Source organism: Schistocerca americana, chromosome 5 (assembly GCF_021461395.2).
Source record: "Schistocerca americana isolate TAMUIC-IGC-003095 chromosome 5, iqSchAmer2.1, whole genome shotgun sequence".
Lineage (NCBI taxonomy): Eukaryota > Metazoa > Arthropoda > Insecta > Orthoptera > Acrididae > Schistocerca > Schistocerca americana.
Window position 1 is genome coordinate 51,285,404 of NC_060123.1, and position 19,816 is coordinate 51,305,219.

The 19,816-nt window shown below is 42.4% G+C and overlaps 1 protein-coding gene across 1 annotated transcript in view; it reads left to right on the top strand.

The window, feature by feature from the left end:
* Positions 1 to 19,816, top strand: part of LOC124615821 (solute carrier family 35 member F5) — a 171,321-nt gene that overhangs the window by 120,720 nt on the left and 30,785 nt on the right. Inside the window, exons 7-8 of the mRNA XM_047143961.1 lie at positions 3,568 to 3,721; positions 7,215 to 7,374. Coding sequence (XP_046999917.1) covers positions 3,568 to 3,721; positions 7,215 to 7,374 — 314 coding nt within the window. The remainder of the gene's footprint in view (positions 1 to 3,567; positions 3,722 to 7,214; positions 7,375 to 19,816) is intronic.

Sequence of the window (19,816 nt, forward strand, 5' to 3'; positions counted from 1 at the left end):
TCAGACAATGCTAGTCACTCGTCCTATCAAAACACGAGAAAAACCACTAAATGTATGTAACCCAAAGTCCGTAAGCATAGTTCCAACAGACAACATCCTATCTCATAGTATGTGCCAGAGTTCACTTTATGTACCACTATCATTTCCTTTCTTTTCTGTTCGCTTTACTAAATGCAGAAGGAAAGCACAAATGTCAAGGACCTTTGTTCATCTCAAATTTCTCTGATTTTATCTACATGGCCATTTTGCAAGATATGTGGGGTAATGTGTTGTTTAGCTTTTATTTGAAAGTGCACTCTCAGGATTTTTAAAAGTAAATGCCTACATGGTGCAGAACACTTCTCTTGTAGCATCTGTCCATAGATTTGGTTGAGCCTTTCCTTAATTGTAGCATCTGTCCAAAGAGTTGGTCGAACCTCTCCATAATGTTGTCGTCCATCTTAACAAACCTCAGGTGGAATTCACAGATGCATCCTTGTTGTTGTCACAAGTCATATAATGACACAATTGTGAATCATTCCACTTATTTATGCAGAACACTTGATAGTGATGATGGATGGTGGTCATCAGCTAATAATTCCAAAATTCCAAAAAAAGTGTAGTAAGAGTCATCTAGCAAGAGAATCAGTCTCTCTGTCCACAGGAATGGAATTGTGATTCATAAACAAGAAATATTACATTTTGGAATAACAAAAAAGCACAACAAATGGCGATTGGCATACAGTTCCCATCAAAACAAATAGGATTATTGAGAGTATGTTGGCATAATAGTTGTGTTGATATTTAGAGATCTGGGTGACACATACAAAAATAGAATAGATATTTTATACAAGATGTCTGCTACACAAGATTATTTTCTGTGCTTCATGCCACAATTCCGTCCTACTGTAAGTGCACTTAGTTTCTATAATGTAATACAACAAAGTGTGTGAAATTATCTAAGTGACATAGAACTTCTTCATTCGTATAGATTTGTTCAACATCATAAATTGTAAGTGACAAGGAGACAGAATGGCTGGCCAACACATTTCTTCAGGAGACAAAATTCCAGTTTTTGCCAATATAACAATGAAAATAATCAATCATTGACAATATAATGTAAATGGAAAAATAAAAAATCTACTCACCAAGCAGCGACACACAGAAAAGTTTAACTTTTACAAGCTTGTAGGCAGTGGCTCCTCCTCCTGGCAGAAGTGGCAAGTCTCCCCTGACCCAGGATTTTGGGTGACTTTCCTGGACTGCACTCCTTTCCCTAAGCCTCTCCAGTCCTTTTCCTTAACCTCTCTTCCGTCCCCTTCAACTTTTCTGTCAGAAGAAGGAGCCATTGGATCTGAAAGCTTGTAAAAGTTAAACCTTTCTGTTTGTATGTTCTCCTGCCGCTACTTGGTGAGTAGACTTTTTTATCTAGTTATTGCCAATAGAGTTAAAGGTAGAAAAAGAATATCTAGCTTTAACAACTGTTAACTTCTTCCTCAGGAAGGAAAGAGTGATAGGTTGGAGGAAGTTGTAAAGAAGGGGCAGGTTATTCAGAACCCAAATTAAGAAGGATTCACCTTTTGCAAGAATGAGGGGAGACAAAGATCATAATTTTCTGTTTTTGTCATTTCAGTTTTCCTTTAGAGATAACATAATTGGCATATATATTATGGGCAATAAACACTTCAACATTGTTAACATGGCTCTTGTGCTTCTCAGTGTCAAGCTATGTATTGCAGTGCATGTTGATGACAACAGTAATTATGTATAGAAAGAAAATGGGCAACATTTGTATGTGGTTGCACTGAATAACATCAGCAACATTGTGGAGGTTGTGTGGTATTCTGGGTGTAAATCAAGAAGGGATGTTGTGTACACAATTTCTCATGACCAGGAGAATATGACTGCATCTGTGTACATGTGAAACAGTGCTTATCATATCATCAGTAGATCTGTAGAGGTAAACAAGCCCCAGTTCACTTCAGTCTATAATGATGTCACTACATCTTTCAGACTTCAGCCTCAGCAGTTGGAGAACCAAGATATGTAAATAATAGAATTGCCACCAGCATTCCAATTTGAACAGTGTAGAAAATGTGTGGTTCTTGCTGAAATAAGCAGTGAAGAATTGTTCACAGATGCCTGCAAGTTTGCAGAGGATTGGGTAATACAGTCTTCAAGAATGATCTCCATGACCCTCTAGCGAGTTTGCATCAACATACCTAATTAAGATTATCAGCTGACAAACTCATGAACTGCTTGCAGTTGTGCTGTTTACAGGTGCAAGTGCTGCTCATTAGTCAGTTAATGTGAGCCATCTGTTCTTGGCTCTCCCCCTCCCCACCCATGAGCATAATTGATGCTCAAGCTTAATGGGGATGACACTGGTGCTTGCTCACAAGTGTATATGTGCTCATGAGCAAGGAAGCTCACAGAATGCTCAGATGAGGCTCATTGCACCAGTTTTTTCGTCAAGTGACTTAGGAGCCATTTGTGAGGACATTGCTTGAAAGTGTACGCAAACCTTAAGTGTGTATTGAAGAACATTGATATCCGCACGGTACTAATGAGTCAATCTGTCTGCATCCAATACTTTTGTTTTGGTGAGATAAGTATAGGATTTGATGTGATTTGTGTGCCACATGACACAATTTGTTGTGTTGTTTGACACCAAATATTGTCATCCATGCTAGACTTGCTGCGTAATGGCTTCACGCCAATACTGTCATGGTAGTACACTGCCACATTTGCATTATCACTATTTTTTGTTACATTAAACATTTTCTGTCACTTGTGAATATATGGAGCCAGCATAAGATGAAGTTGGTAATGGTTTGCTCTTCATGAGTAATGTTTGATTCAGGACAGGTATGGAGTGCAGCTTCACTGCTTTGAGATTTGTTTCACAGAACATTTTAAGTTTCTCCCAGAGTCCAACCCCTCATCCAAGCTGTGGGAGACAGGCAAAGGCATGTTGTCTGTTGTAGGGCCATGGTCACTGAAGTAGCTGTGAATGCCCTACAGTAATGCTGAAACTTGCTGGCAAACCAAGCCTCTGGTGAAGCTCTGATAGGCCAGCAACATGACAGAAAGATAAGAACTGGATGTTTTGTGGATGGCAGAAACAAAGTATAGGGACAAAGGAAGGTATGAACTGAAAAACGTTTGACTGTACTTCATAGGCAGGAGGAGGTCACAAAAGATGGAATGGATGTAGTTGTGAGGGATGACCAAAAGAGGAAGTAAGTGCAATAAACACACAAACACATGGTGAACATCAGTGGGAAAAGAGGAGTTTGATATGGAATGATATTGTTACTTTTTATGATCAGTACTAGGCAGCCAACCAACAGTGTAAAGCTCCAGTGTAGATGGGCATCTCTTCCACTAAACCATGATGTAAACTGCTTATTTATTTAAAACTTTTAGCAGGCTGCTACATGGAAAATATGTTGGTTTCTGTTCTGGTCTGAGCTATCTGTCAGATGGAACAACTGAATAGTTTTTGTTATTTGTAATTAGTTGTGCACTATGGAAGATAATACTTGCTTGACCATGTTGTAGCATAAAATATGTTTCTTGTTTCAGGTGGTGGTTAGCCTGTCTGACCTGAGTCTCGAACCAAAGCTACCCACGGGCGCCATACTGGCATTGGTCAGCGCATTCTTCTATGCCATGTACCTCGTCTTCCTCAGGCGAAAAGTTGATCATGAAGATAAGATGGATATACCTATATTTTTTGGTGTGTTTTGTTTGTGGCAATGTGTTACTATTTTAAACAGTTTTGATGCAGGGTGGTGAGCTGAATAGTAATTGGATGTGCTATTCAAACAGCGAAACTTGTGCAAGGACTTAATTTCCACCATTTTAAATAATTGGTAGTTGTTGAACAATGAATTAAGGCTGTTGTTAGGTGGAGTAGTAGACATACAGGCTTTTTGGACAGTTAACAGCACTTTCTGCATGATGAACTATGATTTGTTAAGGCATGATAAAAGTCTTTGTGATGTTATGAATTAGAATTCCTTATGAAAACAATATGACAGCAAACTAAGATTTATATATGAGCTGCAGTATGCTAAGATGTAGATGGTCATTCACTGATGGGCTTACGATTAAGAATAAACGCGAGTAAAAAGCAAAGTTTGTTGCACATAGAGTGCATTGTTTTTAGCTATGAAGCCCAACATTGCCTGGGTATTTATTTATAGTTATGCCCAAGACTTCATACATGTCATTTATTTTTGATGTATAAAGCTCCTCTGTATACAGTTTTTGTAGTAGTATGATTGGGAACATGAACAAAGAGCTTGTTTGCTTCACTAACACAAAAGAGACCCATGCAGAGCTGTCCATATGAAAAGTGACTGACACGAAGGTCCTCACCCACAATAAGCAGCATCTGACCTTGTGCTTTCTTTATGGACAAGGCATAACATAAGCTCCCCAGGAATTGTACAAGTTTGAACTGAAATAGCAAACTGTTAGAAATAAGTGATATTTGGGATATAAAAGCTTGATTGCCTGCACGACTTCCTGTCATGGTTTCTGGTTTCTTGGTGTTATGTTGGAGTGAAGCACCATTACACAATTTTGGTGGGCTTAAATTTTGCACAGATCAATTGGGATGCCATTTTTCAATTTGTGTGATGGAAGGCCAAGCTCACTAAAAGAGCTTAAAAATTCAGTTGGATAATTGGTTGAGCCATTTCGCTCTATAACCCTGTTAATAGAGGTATATTCTACATTTTCTCCCTCAACATGAGTAAATATGTCAGAATTAATTATGATCATTTTTATAACCACTGTTGTTACCACATGTTATATGGGTGTGAGTGATACGCAATTCATTGTGAACGTGTCAGGCTGTCCATGTTGCTACACCAAGAAATTGGGGGACTGCTTTTGCCATATAATTGTGGGCACATACAAACATGGTAGCTCTGCTACATATGCATGCACGCGCGCGCGCGCGCGCGCGCGCACACACACACACACACACACACACACACACACACACACAAAGAAGCATGCTCCCTACTGATACACTGTCATGCCTAATTCCTCCTCCCCCCCCCCCCCCCCCCCCCGCCTCCCCACTTTAGCTTTGTCCATTCCTACAGCAAAATTCGTTAAATTCATTTCCGTAGGCCTAATTTCATTGAGGTTGGTGCATTCTCCAGTTTGTGATTTCTTTCCAGGTGAAACCCTTATGATTTACCTAATGATTAGGTTCATCTGGTCATTACTTATAAGGAGAGAGCCACAGTGGTGGGATTGACTGTTTGAAACCATATACATGGTTTTCTAGGTTAAGGTCCCAGGTATCATTTGCCCTTGTGGACCCTCATATTTTTATTCAATTAATTTGTTTAAATGTAACAATTTTTATTTCTGTTCCTTTGTCACATGATTTTAAACACTATGAACTTTTTCAATTGCTCTCATTTTTTGTTTATAATTATTTTTCCACTTGCGATTTGAATTTTTTCCATGCATTAACATTCGTTTAATTTCTTCTGTTTCATCATCCTATAGTTTCATCCATGTTACTGCATTCATTATTCAGTATTTCTGTTGCTAATGTTGATGAATTTTGTTTTAGGTTTTAGTTGTATTCCTTTCTTTTGTTTAAATTTTCATCTGTGTTATTTTGTCCATGGAATATAAGTATATGTTGTAGTAGGGGTAGTAGAGGGGTTAAGTATATGTTGTAAATGTTTGTATGACGATTACCATCCAACACAATGTACATTTTGTAATGAAAATTACATTTTGACACAATTGAACATATAGATAACATTATTTTGTCTTTTGTTTTTTTAACCAGTAGTTTGGCATTTTCAAATGTTTAAAAATTATGGTAGATAAATAAAAATAATTATATAATAAATTCACATGCACAGATATTTGTCCTGGAAGAATAAAGATGCAAAGAAAAAAATTAGAGCAGTTGAGAAAATTTATACAGTAATTAAAGTGTCTAAAAACATTGATCAAAGTCATTTCGATAAAGATTTAAAAGTAAAAAATTTCAAAGCACCTGGCAAGACTTGAATCCACATATGAAGCTTATACTACAACCATTACTCTATGCAACCAGTCTGTACAAGAGCTCTTTTTAAAGCTGTAGAGCGTATGTGAAATTCGAAAAAAAAAAAAAAATTTTTTTCACTTATAGATAGTTTCAAAAAGTCGATTCAATCGTTGAGGACCTCCTTGTTAGCATGTTGAACCTGAACTGTTCCTTTCCATTGTTACTCCATGCCGTCTTCTTTTGTATCGTGGACCAGGGGTCTCGGTTAGTGTTCACCTGCACGGTGGTTTTAAAAAGTATATTTATGGGGCAGGTGCTAGAAGCCAGCATTCAAAAGCTGCAGGTATTAATTTTTTTTAAATTTAGTTTCACTGTTGACCCTATAATTGTTCGTGCAGCCCTAATTAATTATTTGGCAAATCATAATTTTGACAAATACGTATTCTGTTTTCTGCTCTCATAACTCAGGCTGAAGTTAAATCATTGATGTGGTGTTTGTTCATATTTTCGGATAATCTGTGCAACATCATTTTGATAGTTGAATTAAACATTGTATCCTTTATTACGCTACTTTGTAACCATGAATAGGGATGGTGTCCAGTAGTAGCTATAAAGCACATTTCAAAGAAAAACAGAAATGTTTTGTGATTTATTAATTGAAAATATCAATAAACTGAACAGTATTATTAGGTCAGACATTAAACTGTACTGTGTGTATTCATTAATCACACTGGTACTATCTATTTTGTGTGTTCTTGGCACTATAAATTGCATGTATTGTGCTTGTTGTGGTGTAATCAGACTGTAGATTATTGTTACATGCTAGTTCAGTATCATTCAAGGAGTATGTTGCATTTGACTGTAAACATAGTGATGGGGAAATTCTATTTGAATCATAATGTGCTGACTGCTCTTTGGAGACTTGTAAAAGTAGCTGTGTCAGATAAGATGTCCACTAACGTATAAGTTGTTATAAAGGATGTGCATTCACTAATAGCAATTCAAGAAATGAATGATAATGTGTAAAATGATGAAAAGCATAGGTTCGTATATGAGTATGTGATTTTATTTCCAAGAGTTCGTATATCCAGTGCACCTTAAGAGAGATTCACTGTTATATGTATCTCATGCTACCAATCAAATTACTTCATTTTCATAAATTCATATTGATTCTTGACATAATGCTGTCACTCTCTAGGTTTCGTGGGGCTGTTCAATCTCCTCTTCTTGTGGCCACTTTTCTTCCTGTTCCACTACTGCCATTGGGAATTGTTTGAGTGGCCATCTAAACCACAGTGGACATTTCTTTTGATAAATGGTCTCATTGGGACTGTTCTGTCTGAAGTCTTATGGCTGTGGTAAGTGAAACCTAATGCATTTGAATTCTTTATTGCACAATTGAAAATAGTGCAGTATATCTAAGTCTCTTAGGTATAAATAGTACATAAATTCTCTCTTTAAATTTTGACACACAAATGCTAGTGACTTGTCAAAAAATACCCCATGGTATACAAAGCACTTATTGAAAAAGAAACAAAGCAGAATAATGAATTATGGAATTACGAAGTGGTAGAATGAAATTAATATTTAAAACTGTAACAATAGTTATAATATGCTGTATGTTAAATCATCTGATGTACTGGGATGGCATTAAAATGCACTGTGTGTGTTTGAACCCAGTACCTGTCTTTCACAGGCAATGCTTCTACTGAGTTATCAGTGCACAATACATGACCTGCCCTCACAGCTTCAATCCTGCTGATCTCTCTCTCCCAGTTCCTAAATTCACAGAAGGTCTTCTGTTTGCTCTGCTGGACTATCACTCCAGAAAGTAAAGATACGATAGATAAATGATGAAGCCACAAACAATGAAGCAATAGGTACCAGCAAAACTGAAGCAGTGACATCATGTTATGATTTTTGTCTTGCTAGCTCAGTCAGTAAGAGAACTGCCCAAAAAATACAAAGTTGCAGGCTTGTGCTCTTGCACACAGTTTCAGTAGTGTCTGCTATGTGCGTACAGTTGCTGAGACTGAGGAGAGGGAAGTAGAAGAGGAATATGGAAAGGGTGGGGGTTGCATGGGAAGAGGTAGAAAGACGAGGAGCAGTACAGAGTGGTGTGCCTTCAGTTGGGTGGGACACACATCAACAATGAGGTATACAACATGGTTGCAGCAGTTGTCCTTGCCAAATGGTCAACTTAATGCTGTCATAGTAGTACAATAAACTGCCACTAAAAAGTTGTGGAAACTGAAACCAAACTGATCAGACACCTTCCAAAATGAAACCTCCAACTTCGATGAACATACAGTGAACATAACAGGTGTTTGTGCTTGTGTCCAAATGCCCCAACAGCATGATGTTATAGCTCAGGTACTGTATATTTTCAAACACCTGTGTTCAAACAAGTAAGAAATTTTAACTTCAGTTTGTTTTTTGATTATTGATTATTATTGTGGTGAGGCTTAATGGCATTCCACAACTGAAGGATTATATTGTAATCACTTTATTTTTGCAAGTCCATCTTGATCACACAGATTTCTTACATTTTATTACTGGTTTCGGCTACTGCCATCTTCAGATGATTAAAATATTCTGATGTAAATCATTGTCAAGTTAAATATGCGAGTACATGGTACATACCATGTTCTCACATGTTTAACTTGACGATGATTTACATCAGAATATTTTAATCATCTGAAGATGGCAGTAGCCGAAACCAGTAATAAAATGTAAGAAATCTGTGTGATCAAGATGGACTTGTAAAAATAAAGTGCCCAAAAATGATTGTGGATTCATTTGCAGACTTTATGTCTTCAATGAATAAATATTGTAATCACGTTGCAAGTCCAGTTGAAATTCAATTTATTCTTTAAGTGCTCTTGGATATTCACCTGGGTGGTGCCATACAGATGTTGCCATATACAAGGTGGTGATGTATAACATGGCACCAAAAGGAAAGCATTCAATCATCAGGTTTGACTCAGGATTTCAATGAGTCAGCCTGCCAAAGGATCACCCCAAACTGACAATGCCAGCCAGCTGAACATTAGAGAGCAGTTCAAGATTGTCAGGATGATAAAATTTTGTTTATTCTCACTATTGGTTATAACTAGTGGCTAGTCATCACTGGATTGCTTAAAAAGGTGTACGTGCATTGGAATCCAATAGTAACATCTTGGGTTTTTTGTGACAGTAAATGGGAGACTTAAACATTACCTATTATTTGTAAATTATCTGTTCAAAAGCATCTGGACACACCTATCTAATGCAAAATTAACCTCTAAATGTCATGAGAGATGGATCTAGCACTATAAAAGGAGGTGGAGAGTATTGTGTTATCAGTAGAGAAGCAGTAACTGTAGACTGGGTCAGCAGGGAGAGCTCAGTGACTTTGAATGTGGCCTAGCCATTGGATATCACCTGAGCAACAAATCCATCAAGGGCATTGCTGTCCTCCTAAAGCTGCCCAAGTTGACAGAGTTGTAACTGTGAAGTGGAAATGTGAAGGAACATCCTCAGCTAAACCAAGGTCAGGCAGACCTCATCTCCTGATGGTCAGCAACTATTGTGTATTGTGGAGGGCACTGCAAAACATCGCAGAAAATCAGCATAAGGGGACACTTGTGAGTTCTAAAGTGCTACCAGTGGTTCAGCTAGCACAGTGACTGTCCGTAGGTAGCTAAAAAGAAGGGGGTGCAATGCTCATGCCTCTCCCCCATAAGCCTCATATTTCTGTAGTCAGTGCTAAGTGATACTTGTGGTGGAATAAAGAAGCAATATTACTGTACAGTGGGTGGATGGAAATAAATTATTTGGAGTGATGAAACACACTATAAGCTGTGACAATCTGATGGAAGGCTATGGGTTAGGCAGATGCCTGGAGAATATTAACTGCCATCACATGTAGTGCCAACAGTTATGTACAGAGGGGGTTATTTTATGGTATAGGGGTGTTTTTTGTGGTTGGGGTGTGGTCCCCATATTGGTATTAAGAAAACTCTACATATGGAAAGATATGAACACATTTTACTGCATTGTGTACTGTGTACACAGAGGAACACTTTGGACACAATGATTGATTGTATCAGCATTTTAATGGTGATACAATCGAGCAGCATCTGTGAGGCAGTCATTTGTGCACAATAACATTCCTGAAATGGAATGGCCTGCCAGAGCCTCAACCTCAACCCAGTGGAACACCTATGTGATGAGTTAGAAACCACTTTCGCTCCAGACCCCTGCATCAAACAACTACCTTCTCTGGTATAGGCACTCGAGGGAGAAAGGGCTCGATTCTTCCTCAGACATTCAGACAACTCACTGAAAGTTTTCACAGCAGAATTCAAGCTGTCACAAAGGCAAAGGGTGGGCACATCCCATATTAATTTTCACTAGGAGGTGTCCACTCACTTCTGATCGGATAGTGTATGTGCCAACATAATGAATTTTAAGAATTTTTTAAATGGCCATCAGTTTTTCACCTTATTATACTCTTTTGTATGATTGTCAGCGGGATATCACTCTGACTAGGTGTTTATACACAACTTGTACAAATCCAAATAAATTGTTTGCATTGAAAATGAGGTTATAATACTCCAAAGGCAAACTTTAATACGTTGTTGTTGTGGTCTTCAGTCCTGAGACTGGTTTGATGCAGCTCTCCATGCAACTTTAATATAACATATTTAATAACTGCTTGTTGCAGTATTTTCTATTTTCTACTAATAGTATTAATTTACATTTTTACTTTGTGGATGAATGACCACTGTGCGTAATGCATGCTATTGCATGCCAGCATTAGTCATATATGAGCTAAGAAAATAGATTTCACTTCTGCCACACAGAGTTTACTTTGTTAACAACACATGATATTATTTTGACTACAATGTACATCCAGAATTTTTATGTAGTTCATATATAGTGTGTCCTTTCTGTGGTGCATTATCTGTCAAGATAAGACAAATTCCTTGGAAACACCAGGAGAAGATGGTCTTCCACCCACCAGCCAAAACACAGGCACTACTTGGTGGTGTGAAACATGACCTTGGACTACAGGAAATCCTGGGTCTCTCAGATACCCAGTCAATGTGGAAAGGCTTACGTAAGTCAGATGGTGCGTACTGTCAAAGATTGTTGCAGAGAACACCAAAGCCATACCAGATTACAGCAGCCTAACAAGTCAGCAGTTGCAGAATATTGCTTGACAGAACTGCATGGAATGGACTAGAACCACACTAAGGTTCTGACACAGACATCCAAATTATGACTGTGTCATAAAGGAATCTATTGAGATTCAAGTGAGGGAACCACTGATAAATCATGATATTGGGTATGTACTTAGCAATGCTTGGGACCCCGCTATTAGAATGATGAAGAAGAGGAATGAGATACTAGACAACGAACTGACTCGGGGAGGAGGGGGGTTGGGGGGGGGGGGGCAGACAGAGGGACAGCAGAGGTGCCACCAGCACACTCACCTGGGCACATACATAGGACGGGACACTGGGTTGGCAGGAGCAGTGGGGATGGGTGTCAATGGCTGATGGAGTAGTCGATCAGAGAGAGAGAGGGGGGGGGGGGGGGGGAATGGGAGGAGATAAAAGCTTTTCGTGGATAGCCGATGGAGTGACTGATCAGAAAGGGGAGGGGGGGGGGGGGGGAGGGAGAGAGATAAAATTGCTGTGCTGGCTCCCAATCAATCAGTTCATCAGTGCACCTCTGGGTGGCAACACATTTGTTTGGCCAAAATATTGTGTCCATTGGACACTGACATCCGGCAGTCCACCTCTGAACTATTTCAACATAAAGTACGCTGAGAGAAACTGAAGAATCACAGTAATGCACACATCAGTGTATGTATGAGCTCACTCAGTTTTAGTCACTTATTTTCAGTTTGGACTTGTGGAGGGTAACAGATATGCTGGTGCATTAGTGTTATTTGAATATGCTCTATCCTAAATTTTTGGTGCACAGTGCTGATACAATGTGAGAATGACTAGTTTGCCTTTTTAATGGAATTCTTCTCACGGGAACATTACCAATAAAATTTAAGACAGCTGAAGTTACTGCTATTAAAAACAAAACAGAGAATGAAGGAAAAGCTACAGAACATTTTGTCCACTATCTTAATTTAGCTGTGCTTACGAACTCTTGAAAAGAAAGATCTTAGCTGGAATACACGACCAAGTTAATTTTGTGGTACCACCTGAACAAGTTGGAGTAAGACCTCGTAAAAGCTGCTTGTCAGCAAATGGTCACCTTCTCTTGTCACATAGAAACTGGCTACCAGAAGAAAGTCAAGACCAGGATAGGGTTCATTGATCTTCCAGCAACTTATGACATGGTGTGGCACGAGAGTCTAATACTAAAATGTCTGAAAACAATACCATGTAACTCTATAGGTAACTTCTTAAGCAGAAAGTTGAGCATTGGCAGTTTCAGGCACATCAAGGTGAAAAGAAGAGCAGATGAGATAGCATGTACTCAATGATGGCTTTCTTCAAGGCTCTGTTTTTGCTCAGTTGTTACTTAATCTCCACGCAGCAGACCTCTTGAACTTGACCTGCTGGAAATTCCAGTATGCAGGTGACCGTGACCTCTCATATCAGAGTGAAGATCTTTCTGAATATGAAGAACATCTAACAAACAGCCTCATCACACCTTTCTGAACATTTTAAGCCATGACAGTTCATATTTTAAGCCATGACTGCTTAAAACTAATGTTTCTAAATCTTTCCCATCCCTCAGTTATCTTGCATCGGCAAAGATTATCCAATGGTTCACTCCCCTTGGCTTAGTTAGGTACAACAAAAAGCCAAAATACCGTGACATCACATTAGACAGAATTCTGACAAACCATAAACAGCTTTCCAGCACAGCTCAGAAGTTACAAACATGAATGGACCTGGCGAGGCAAATGGCAGCCAGTACACGGGGAGCAAATAAATCAGTTCAGTTGTCCATGGAGCATCACTTGCTTTGGTATATTCTGCAGCATATTATTTTGCATCAGTTCGGCTGCACAGTGCCCATATGAAGAAAGCTGATGTTCATTTGAATGTAGCTTCAACAACTATTAATGGCACAGTCACATCCACAGCCACATGCTGGCTACCAATACTCTCAAACATCTGTCCAGCTCTCCTTTGTCAAAATGCCGCTCTCTACAACCTTTGTCATCTAGTTTCTAAAAATGACTCAATCCCTCTTCACGAAGATTTACTCTCACTGCCTAGGAAATGCCTCAATTTCAGAATCACTGGAAGATGGAGTAGTCCAAATTTTCTCCACTGGATTCAACTGTGATGCTGAATGGAAACATGAGTGGCAAGCTACAGAAACCTGGAATCACGAACTTATTGGTGAACCTATTGCTGAAGTTCCAGGCTTTCATAATCTTAAGAAGGTTTGTGTGCAACTCAGTAGATTCCATATTCGAGAATACAACATGCGTAAGTGGTGCTTTTGCATTTACAGCCTGTGTGTCTGCAGTGATACTCGGACAAAATGAAATTATCGTATGGCGTTGTTGGCCGGGAGGCCCCATTTGGGGGAGTTCAACTGCCGTATTGCAAGTCGTTTTTAGGTGACGCCACATCGGCGACTTGCAAGTCAATGATGATGAAGGACACACAACACTCAGTCCCCTGCCGGGAATCGAATCCGGGCCCCTAGCTTGGTAGGCAGTAACGCTACCGCTATGCTATGGAGGTGGACGATACTCGGACAGTGAGCCATGTTGCAAATTAGTTAACTAACAGATGTTTTTGTGTTGGTATCAAGAGTCTAGATTCCCATATGGGGCTCACCACTCCTTCACAAGCTCATGCTTGGCTACCATGGGACCCTAGCATTTGCAGCATCTTTTCCCTTTTGTGCTGCATGTCTATCCTCTTGCTATTCTTTTTCCCCTCCCTTGGGGAACATGTCTGGGATACTTTTGGGAATGTGTTCTGCATTTTTAGTAGGCTGACATCAGAACAGGTGACTGGGTAATGCATAATTCCCAGCCCCCAGATCAACAGGTAGGGTTCGTACGTACCCATTGGTACAGGCCAGGCCCAGGGAGGGGTGACTGCCTGAGCTGTTACCTTCCCACCAAATTGCCAATTGGTCCCTCTGTCAGGTGTTCGAGAGGTGTGACCTGAGGTGTGAACAACCACCTAAGGCGGGTGAGCTGCCCTCTGAGGGGAACCCCCAGTTGGAAGGAGCATGCAATCGGAAACACTGGCAGTCATGGAGGATTTTCTGGCAATGAGCCAAAGATCTTCTCAGTCTACATCTATTAGATGTGAATCAGAATGAAGCTAACAATTCAAAGACTGTCCCAGCTGCATTTCAGTTCCACGTCGTTTGACGTACTGGAGAGGGTCAGTCCTTTGCAACAACAATCTGTTTATTATTCAGAAAGGTGTTGATGCAACTGCCAGCCCTGAGGAATCCTGCTCTTGTCTACACAATGGATTTTTGGTTTTGGAGACTACTTGTGATTCACAGCACAACTGCTTGCAGCTTCGCTCCTCCATGGCTATCCTGTTAATGTCAAGGCCCATAAAATGCTGAATTTTTTGCTTGGTTTTATTTACACTAGGCTGCTCGGTGGTCTGGCTGAGGCAGAAACCCAACTTACGTCTCTGATCAGGGCATTACTGCAGTCCATCAGATGCTGAAAAAGGTAGATGCATCCTTAGTGCCCACATGCACTCTTCTTCTCACATTCAATAGAGTAGTGCTTCCATCAAAGATCAAAGCAGGCTGTGAAGTTATCGCAGTTCAACTGTACAGTCTGAACCCTGCACTGCTACCAGTGTCATTGTTACAACATCACTCGATTGTCCTGTCGACACCCGACCAAATTTGTGACCTAATTGTCCACCACCTCCTTCCTGCTGTGTCAATGCGTCTTACTATCTGGTACTTACAATACTGTTTCCAGAATGAGATTTTCACTCTGCAGCAGAGTGTGCGCTGATATGAAACTCAGTTTCATATCAGTGCACAGTCCGCTGCAGAGTGAAAATCTCATTCTGGAAACAGTATTGTAAGTACCAGATAGTAAAACGCATGAAACTCAGTTTCATATCAGTGCACACACTGCTGCAGAGTGAAAATCTCATTCTGGAAACATCCCCCAGGCTGTGGCTAAGCCATGTCTCCGCAGTATCCTTTCTTTCTTTCTTTCAGGAGTGCTAGTTCTGCAAGGTTCGCAGGAGAGCTTCTGTAAAGTTTGGAAGGTAGGAGACGAGGTACTGGCAGAAGTAAAGCTGTGAGGATGGGGCAGGAGTCGTGCTTGGGTAGCTCAGTTGGTTGAGCACTTGCCCGCGAAAGGTAAAGGTCCTGAGTTCGAGTCTCGGTCTGGCACACAGTTTTAATCTGCCAGGAAGTTTTTTATAATACTGTTCTTGCAACAACTCACTCCACAACGGACATAGCCATGCAGACATGTGACTTCAAATTCAGCACAGCGGTTGTCAATTCACACAGTGTCATAGTAGCATTCCCCTCTCCTCCTCCTCCAGCTGTCCAACAACCCACCAAATTTTTACCTCATGTGGTGAAATCACCTGGTACACAATCAGCTCCTGCGAAGACATTTTACGTCCCTCCAGCCATCGAACATCTGATTCAACATCTGCCGTCCACAAAGGTTTCAAGAAATCAAACAAAGGCAAACGGTCTTCTTCTTCCCTGACTCGGAGATCCTCTTCAATGGTGTCACCGCGTGCCACCCACACACGGCTGACCTGCATGTCACCAGTGCACACCCCCAACTGTTTTTCTGCCATGGACACTGCAGACCAACCTAGGGAGAATGCCGATAACTCCCATATTGACATCTTCGGTTGTCGGGTGTTCTGCCGGATATCAGCATCATACTTGCATGATATTTCGGTCATGTAGCTCAGGCCTTCATCAGGTGCGACCTGAGACTACTCCTCGAGTGGACCTGGTCCAGTATTTATGCCTATGGCCTTCACCCTCCACCAACGGCTGCAGGCGCTTCCTCTGTGATCCGCGCCCATTCCTTGCGACCTTCTGGAGCGTTGCTGCTCCGTTTTCCGTCCGCTGCGGTTCTAGGTGTTCCCTCTGCGGTCTGCGCCCACCAAACCCGCTCCTGGGGGTTTCATCTACGGTCTGGGGTACCAAGCGTTCCCCCTGCGGTCCGCGCCCGCTCACCACGACCTGTAGGAGTGTTGCCGCTCCGTTTTTCGTCCGCTGCAGCTCTGGATGTTCCCTCTGCGGTCCGCGCCCACCAGTCCCACTTCTGGGTGTTCCATCTTCGGTCTGGTGCACCTGGCAGTCCGTCAGGGGCTCGTTTTCCATCTCCATGTCTCTGGTTCTTCTGTTTGTGTAGTGTTGCAGCTGGCCCCGTTGCTCCTTTAACAATTCCAGAGCCGGATCCCAGGCTCTGCTTAGTTGGTACCCTGTGTCATGGTTCATAAGATCGTCAGCCATTTTAATTTCTATCGATTCTCTTATAACACTGTTCCAACGGCAGCGCAACGCTCCAACAGGTCGTGGTGAGCGGGCGCGGACCGCAGGGGGAACGCTTGGAACCCCAGACCGTAGATGAAACCCCCAGGAGCGGGTTTGATGGGCGCGAACCGCAGAGGGAACACGTAGAACCGCAGCGGACGGAAAACAGAGCAGCAACACTCCAGCAGCCGCAGGGAATGGGCGCACACCACAGAGGAAGCGCCTGCAGCCGTTGATGGAGAGGGAAGGCCATAGGCATAAATACAGGACCAGGTCCACTCGAGGAGTAGTCTCAGGTTGCACCTGATGAAGGCCACGAGCTATGTGACCGAAATATCGTGCAAGTACGACGCTGATATCCGTCAGAACACCCGACAACCCAAGATGTCATTAGATCGCCAGGAAAGTCTGAAGAGTTACATCAAAAGTCTCTACGGGGAGGAGATGTATCAGAATATCAAGAAGCTGGACAAGCTACGGCAGTTTTTTGCTGAGGTGTCGAGATGGAGAAGTGGTACCAGTATTTGCCAGAATTAAACATCACATCAACTCCAGAGTGGCGAACAAGATAAAACGCAGAGCCAGCATGGCACTGTTGAGAGAGAGGATTCGAGATATGCGCCACAGGTTAGATGTTGTGGCCAGGGAGCTGTTACACATTCATCTGTACATGGCAGCCTCCTTAACAAGAGAAGATTGGAATTGGGTAGACCGTGCCTCATGGTCTTTAGCTGAGTGTGCTAGAAGGAATGCCTCATCTTGTCAGTCTGCAAAGTTTGACCGCATGAGTAAGAAAGCACAGCAGATGGAAGAGACACGCACTGTGACGAATCTGAGTGGCATACAGTTTGATGATACAACCTTAAAGGTACTCAGCAAGGGTCTCAACTTTGCTACGACCCCTAGAAACGTACCCATTTCAGGTTTCATCAGTGCAGTAGAGCAAGTTGCAGCCACACTTCCACCTAATGTGGCAGAGGAAGTCCGCCGAGAGACCTGCAGGGCCCTCACCAAGGCCAGGCCGCCGAAATCGAACATCACAACCGAGGAGAGGCTTGCACTCAAGAAACTACGGGAAGACAACAGCATTGTGGTACTGCCAGCAAACAAAGGGAACTCCACTGTCATCTTGCAGTGGGTGGATTATGATGAGAAAGTACGCCAACTTCTGGAGGACCCTGCATACAGAATTCTGGAGTGTGACCCCAGGGACAAGGTGGCCAAGAAGACTAGTGCTCTCTCGAAGGAAACAGGGATGCCCGATAAGATCGTCGGACAACTACGGGAAAAAGCGCCAGTGCCACCTAGACTGTATGGTCTACCTAAAATACACAAGAAGGGTGTGCCCCTACGTCCTATTGTCAGTAATATTGGGGCACCTATGTACACAACAGCCAAGTACTTGAAAGGTCTCCTGTCTCCATATGTGGGGAAATGTATTCACCACATCCGCAACTCAGAAGATTTCCTGCAATGGCTCAAGCAACTGCTCATCACAGATTCGGACATCATGGTTAGTTTTGATGTGGTATCGCTGTTCACCAGGGTCCCACTGAAGGACTCACTAGAACTGATTGCAGAGAAATTTGACGGTGCTCTGTTGGACCTGTTCAGTCATACACTGACATCCACGTATTTCCTGTACAGAAACCAATATTACGAGCAAACTGAAGGTGTAGCTATGGGCAGCCCACTGTCCCATGTGGTTGCCAACATGTTTATGGAGAGTTTTGAGGAGAGGGCATTGGAGACAGCCACATTTAAACCCACATGCTTCTTTAGGTATGTGGATGACACCTTCGTGGTCTGGCCACATGGGATGGACAGGCTCAATGAGTTTCTTGAACATCTTAACTCATGCCACCCTAATATCAAGTTCACCATGGAACTGGAGAAGAATGGCCAGCTGCCATTTCTGGATGTACTAGTCCAGAGGAAAGCAGATGGATCAATTGGCCACAGTGTGTACCGAAAACCAACACACACTGATTTATATCTGCAGGCCAGCAGCTGTCACCACCCTGCACAGAAGAATGGGGTTCTGAAGACTTTGGTCCACAGAGCACGTGCCCTGTCAGACCAAGAGAATCTACCTATAGAGATAGAACGTCTCAAAACAGTTTTCTCCAAGAATGGATACACGGACAGACAAATCGAGAGGGCACTACAACTAGCCACTATACCACAGGTTCCTGAAGAAGACCAAGATGAAGCAAAGAAGGTGGCATATCTGCCCTATGCTGGCTCTATTTCTGCCAGAATCAGTAGGATCCTCCATAAACACAATATCAAGTGTGTTTTCTGTCCATACAACAACATCGGGGGACTGCTGGGGAGTGTCAAAGACGACCTGGGGTTACGAAAACCAGGGATTTACAATATACCTTGTCAATGTGGCATGTCTTACATTGGCCAGACGACAAGAACTGTGGAGATCAGGTGCAAAGAACATCAGAGGCACACTAGATTAAGACAGGTGACTAAGTCAGCCATTGCTAAACACTGTCTAGAACTAGACCATGCCATGAAGTATGAGGATACCAAGATTCTAGCACAAACACCCGGATTTTGGGACAGTGTTATAAGAGAATCGATAGAAATTAAAATCGCTGACGATCTTATGAACCGTGACACAGGGTACCAGCTAAGCAGAGCCTGGGATCCAGCTCTGGAAGTGTTAAAAGAGCAACGGGGCCAGCTGCAGCACTACACAAACAGAAGAACCAGAGACATGTAGATGGAAAACGAGCCCCTGACGGACTGCCAGGTGCACCAGACCGAAGATGGAACACCCAGAAGTGGGACTGGTGGGCGCGGACCGCAGAGGGAACATCCAGAGCCGCAGCGGATGAAAAATGGTGCGGCAACGCTCCAACAGGTCGTGGTGAGCGGGTGCGGACCGCAGGGGGAACGCTTGGTACCCCAGACCGTAGATGAAACCCCCAGGAGCAGGTTTGGTGGGCGCGGACCGCAGAGGGAACACGTAGAACCGCAGCGGACGGAAAACGGAGCAGCAACGCTCCAGCAGGTCGCAGGGAATGGGCGCGGACCACAGAGGAAGCGCCTGCATTCGTTGGTGGAGGGGGAAGGCCATAGGCATAAATACTGGCCCAGGTCCACTCGAGGAGTAGTCTCAGGTCGCACCTGATGAAAGCCACGAGCTACGTGACCGAAATATCGTGCAAGTACAACGCTCATATCCGGCAGAACACCCAACAACCCAAGATGTCATTAGATCGCCGGGAAAGCCTGAAGAGTTACAACTCCCATATTCCTTCCTCGCTTCACCTTTTCCCTTAATATTTACATACCTCCATCATT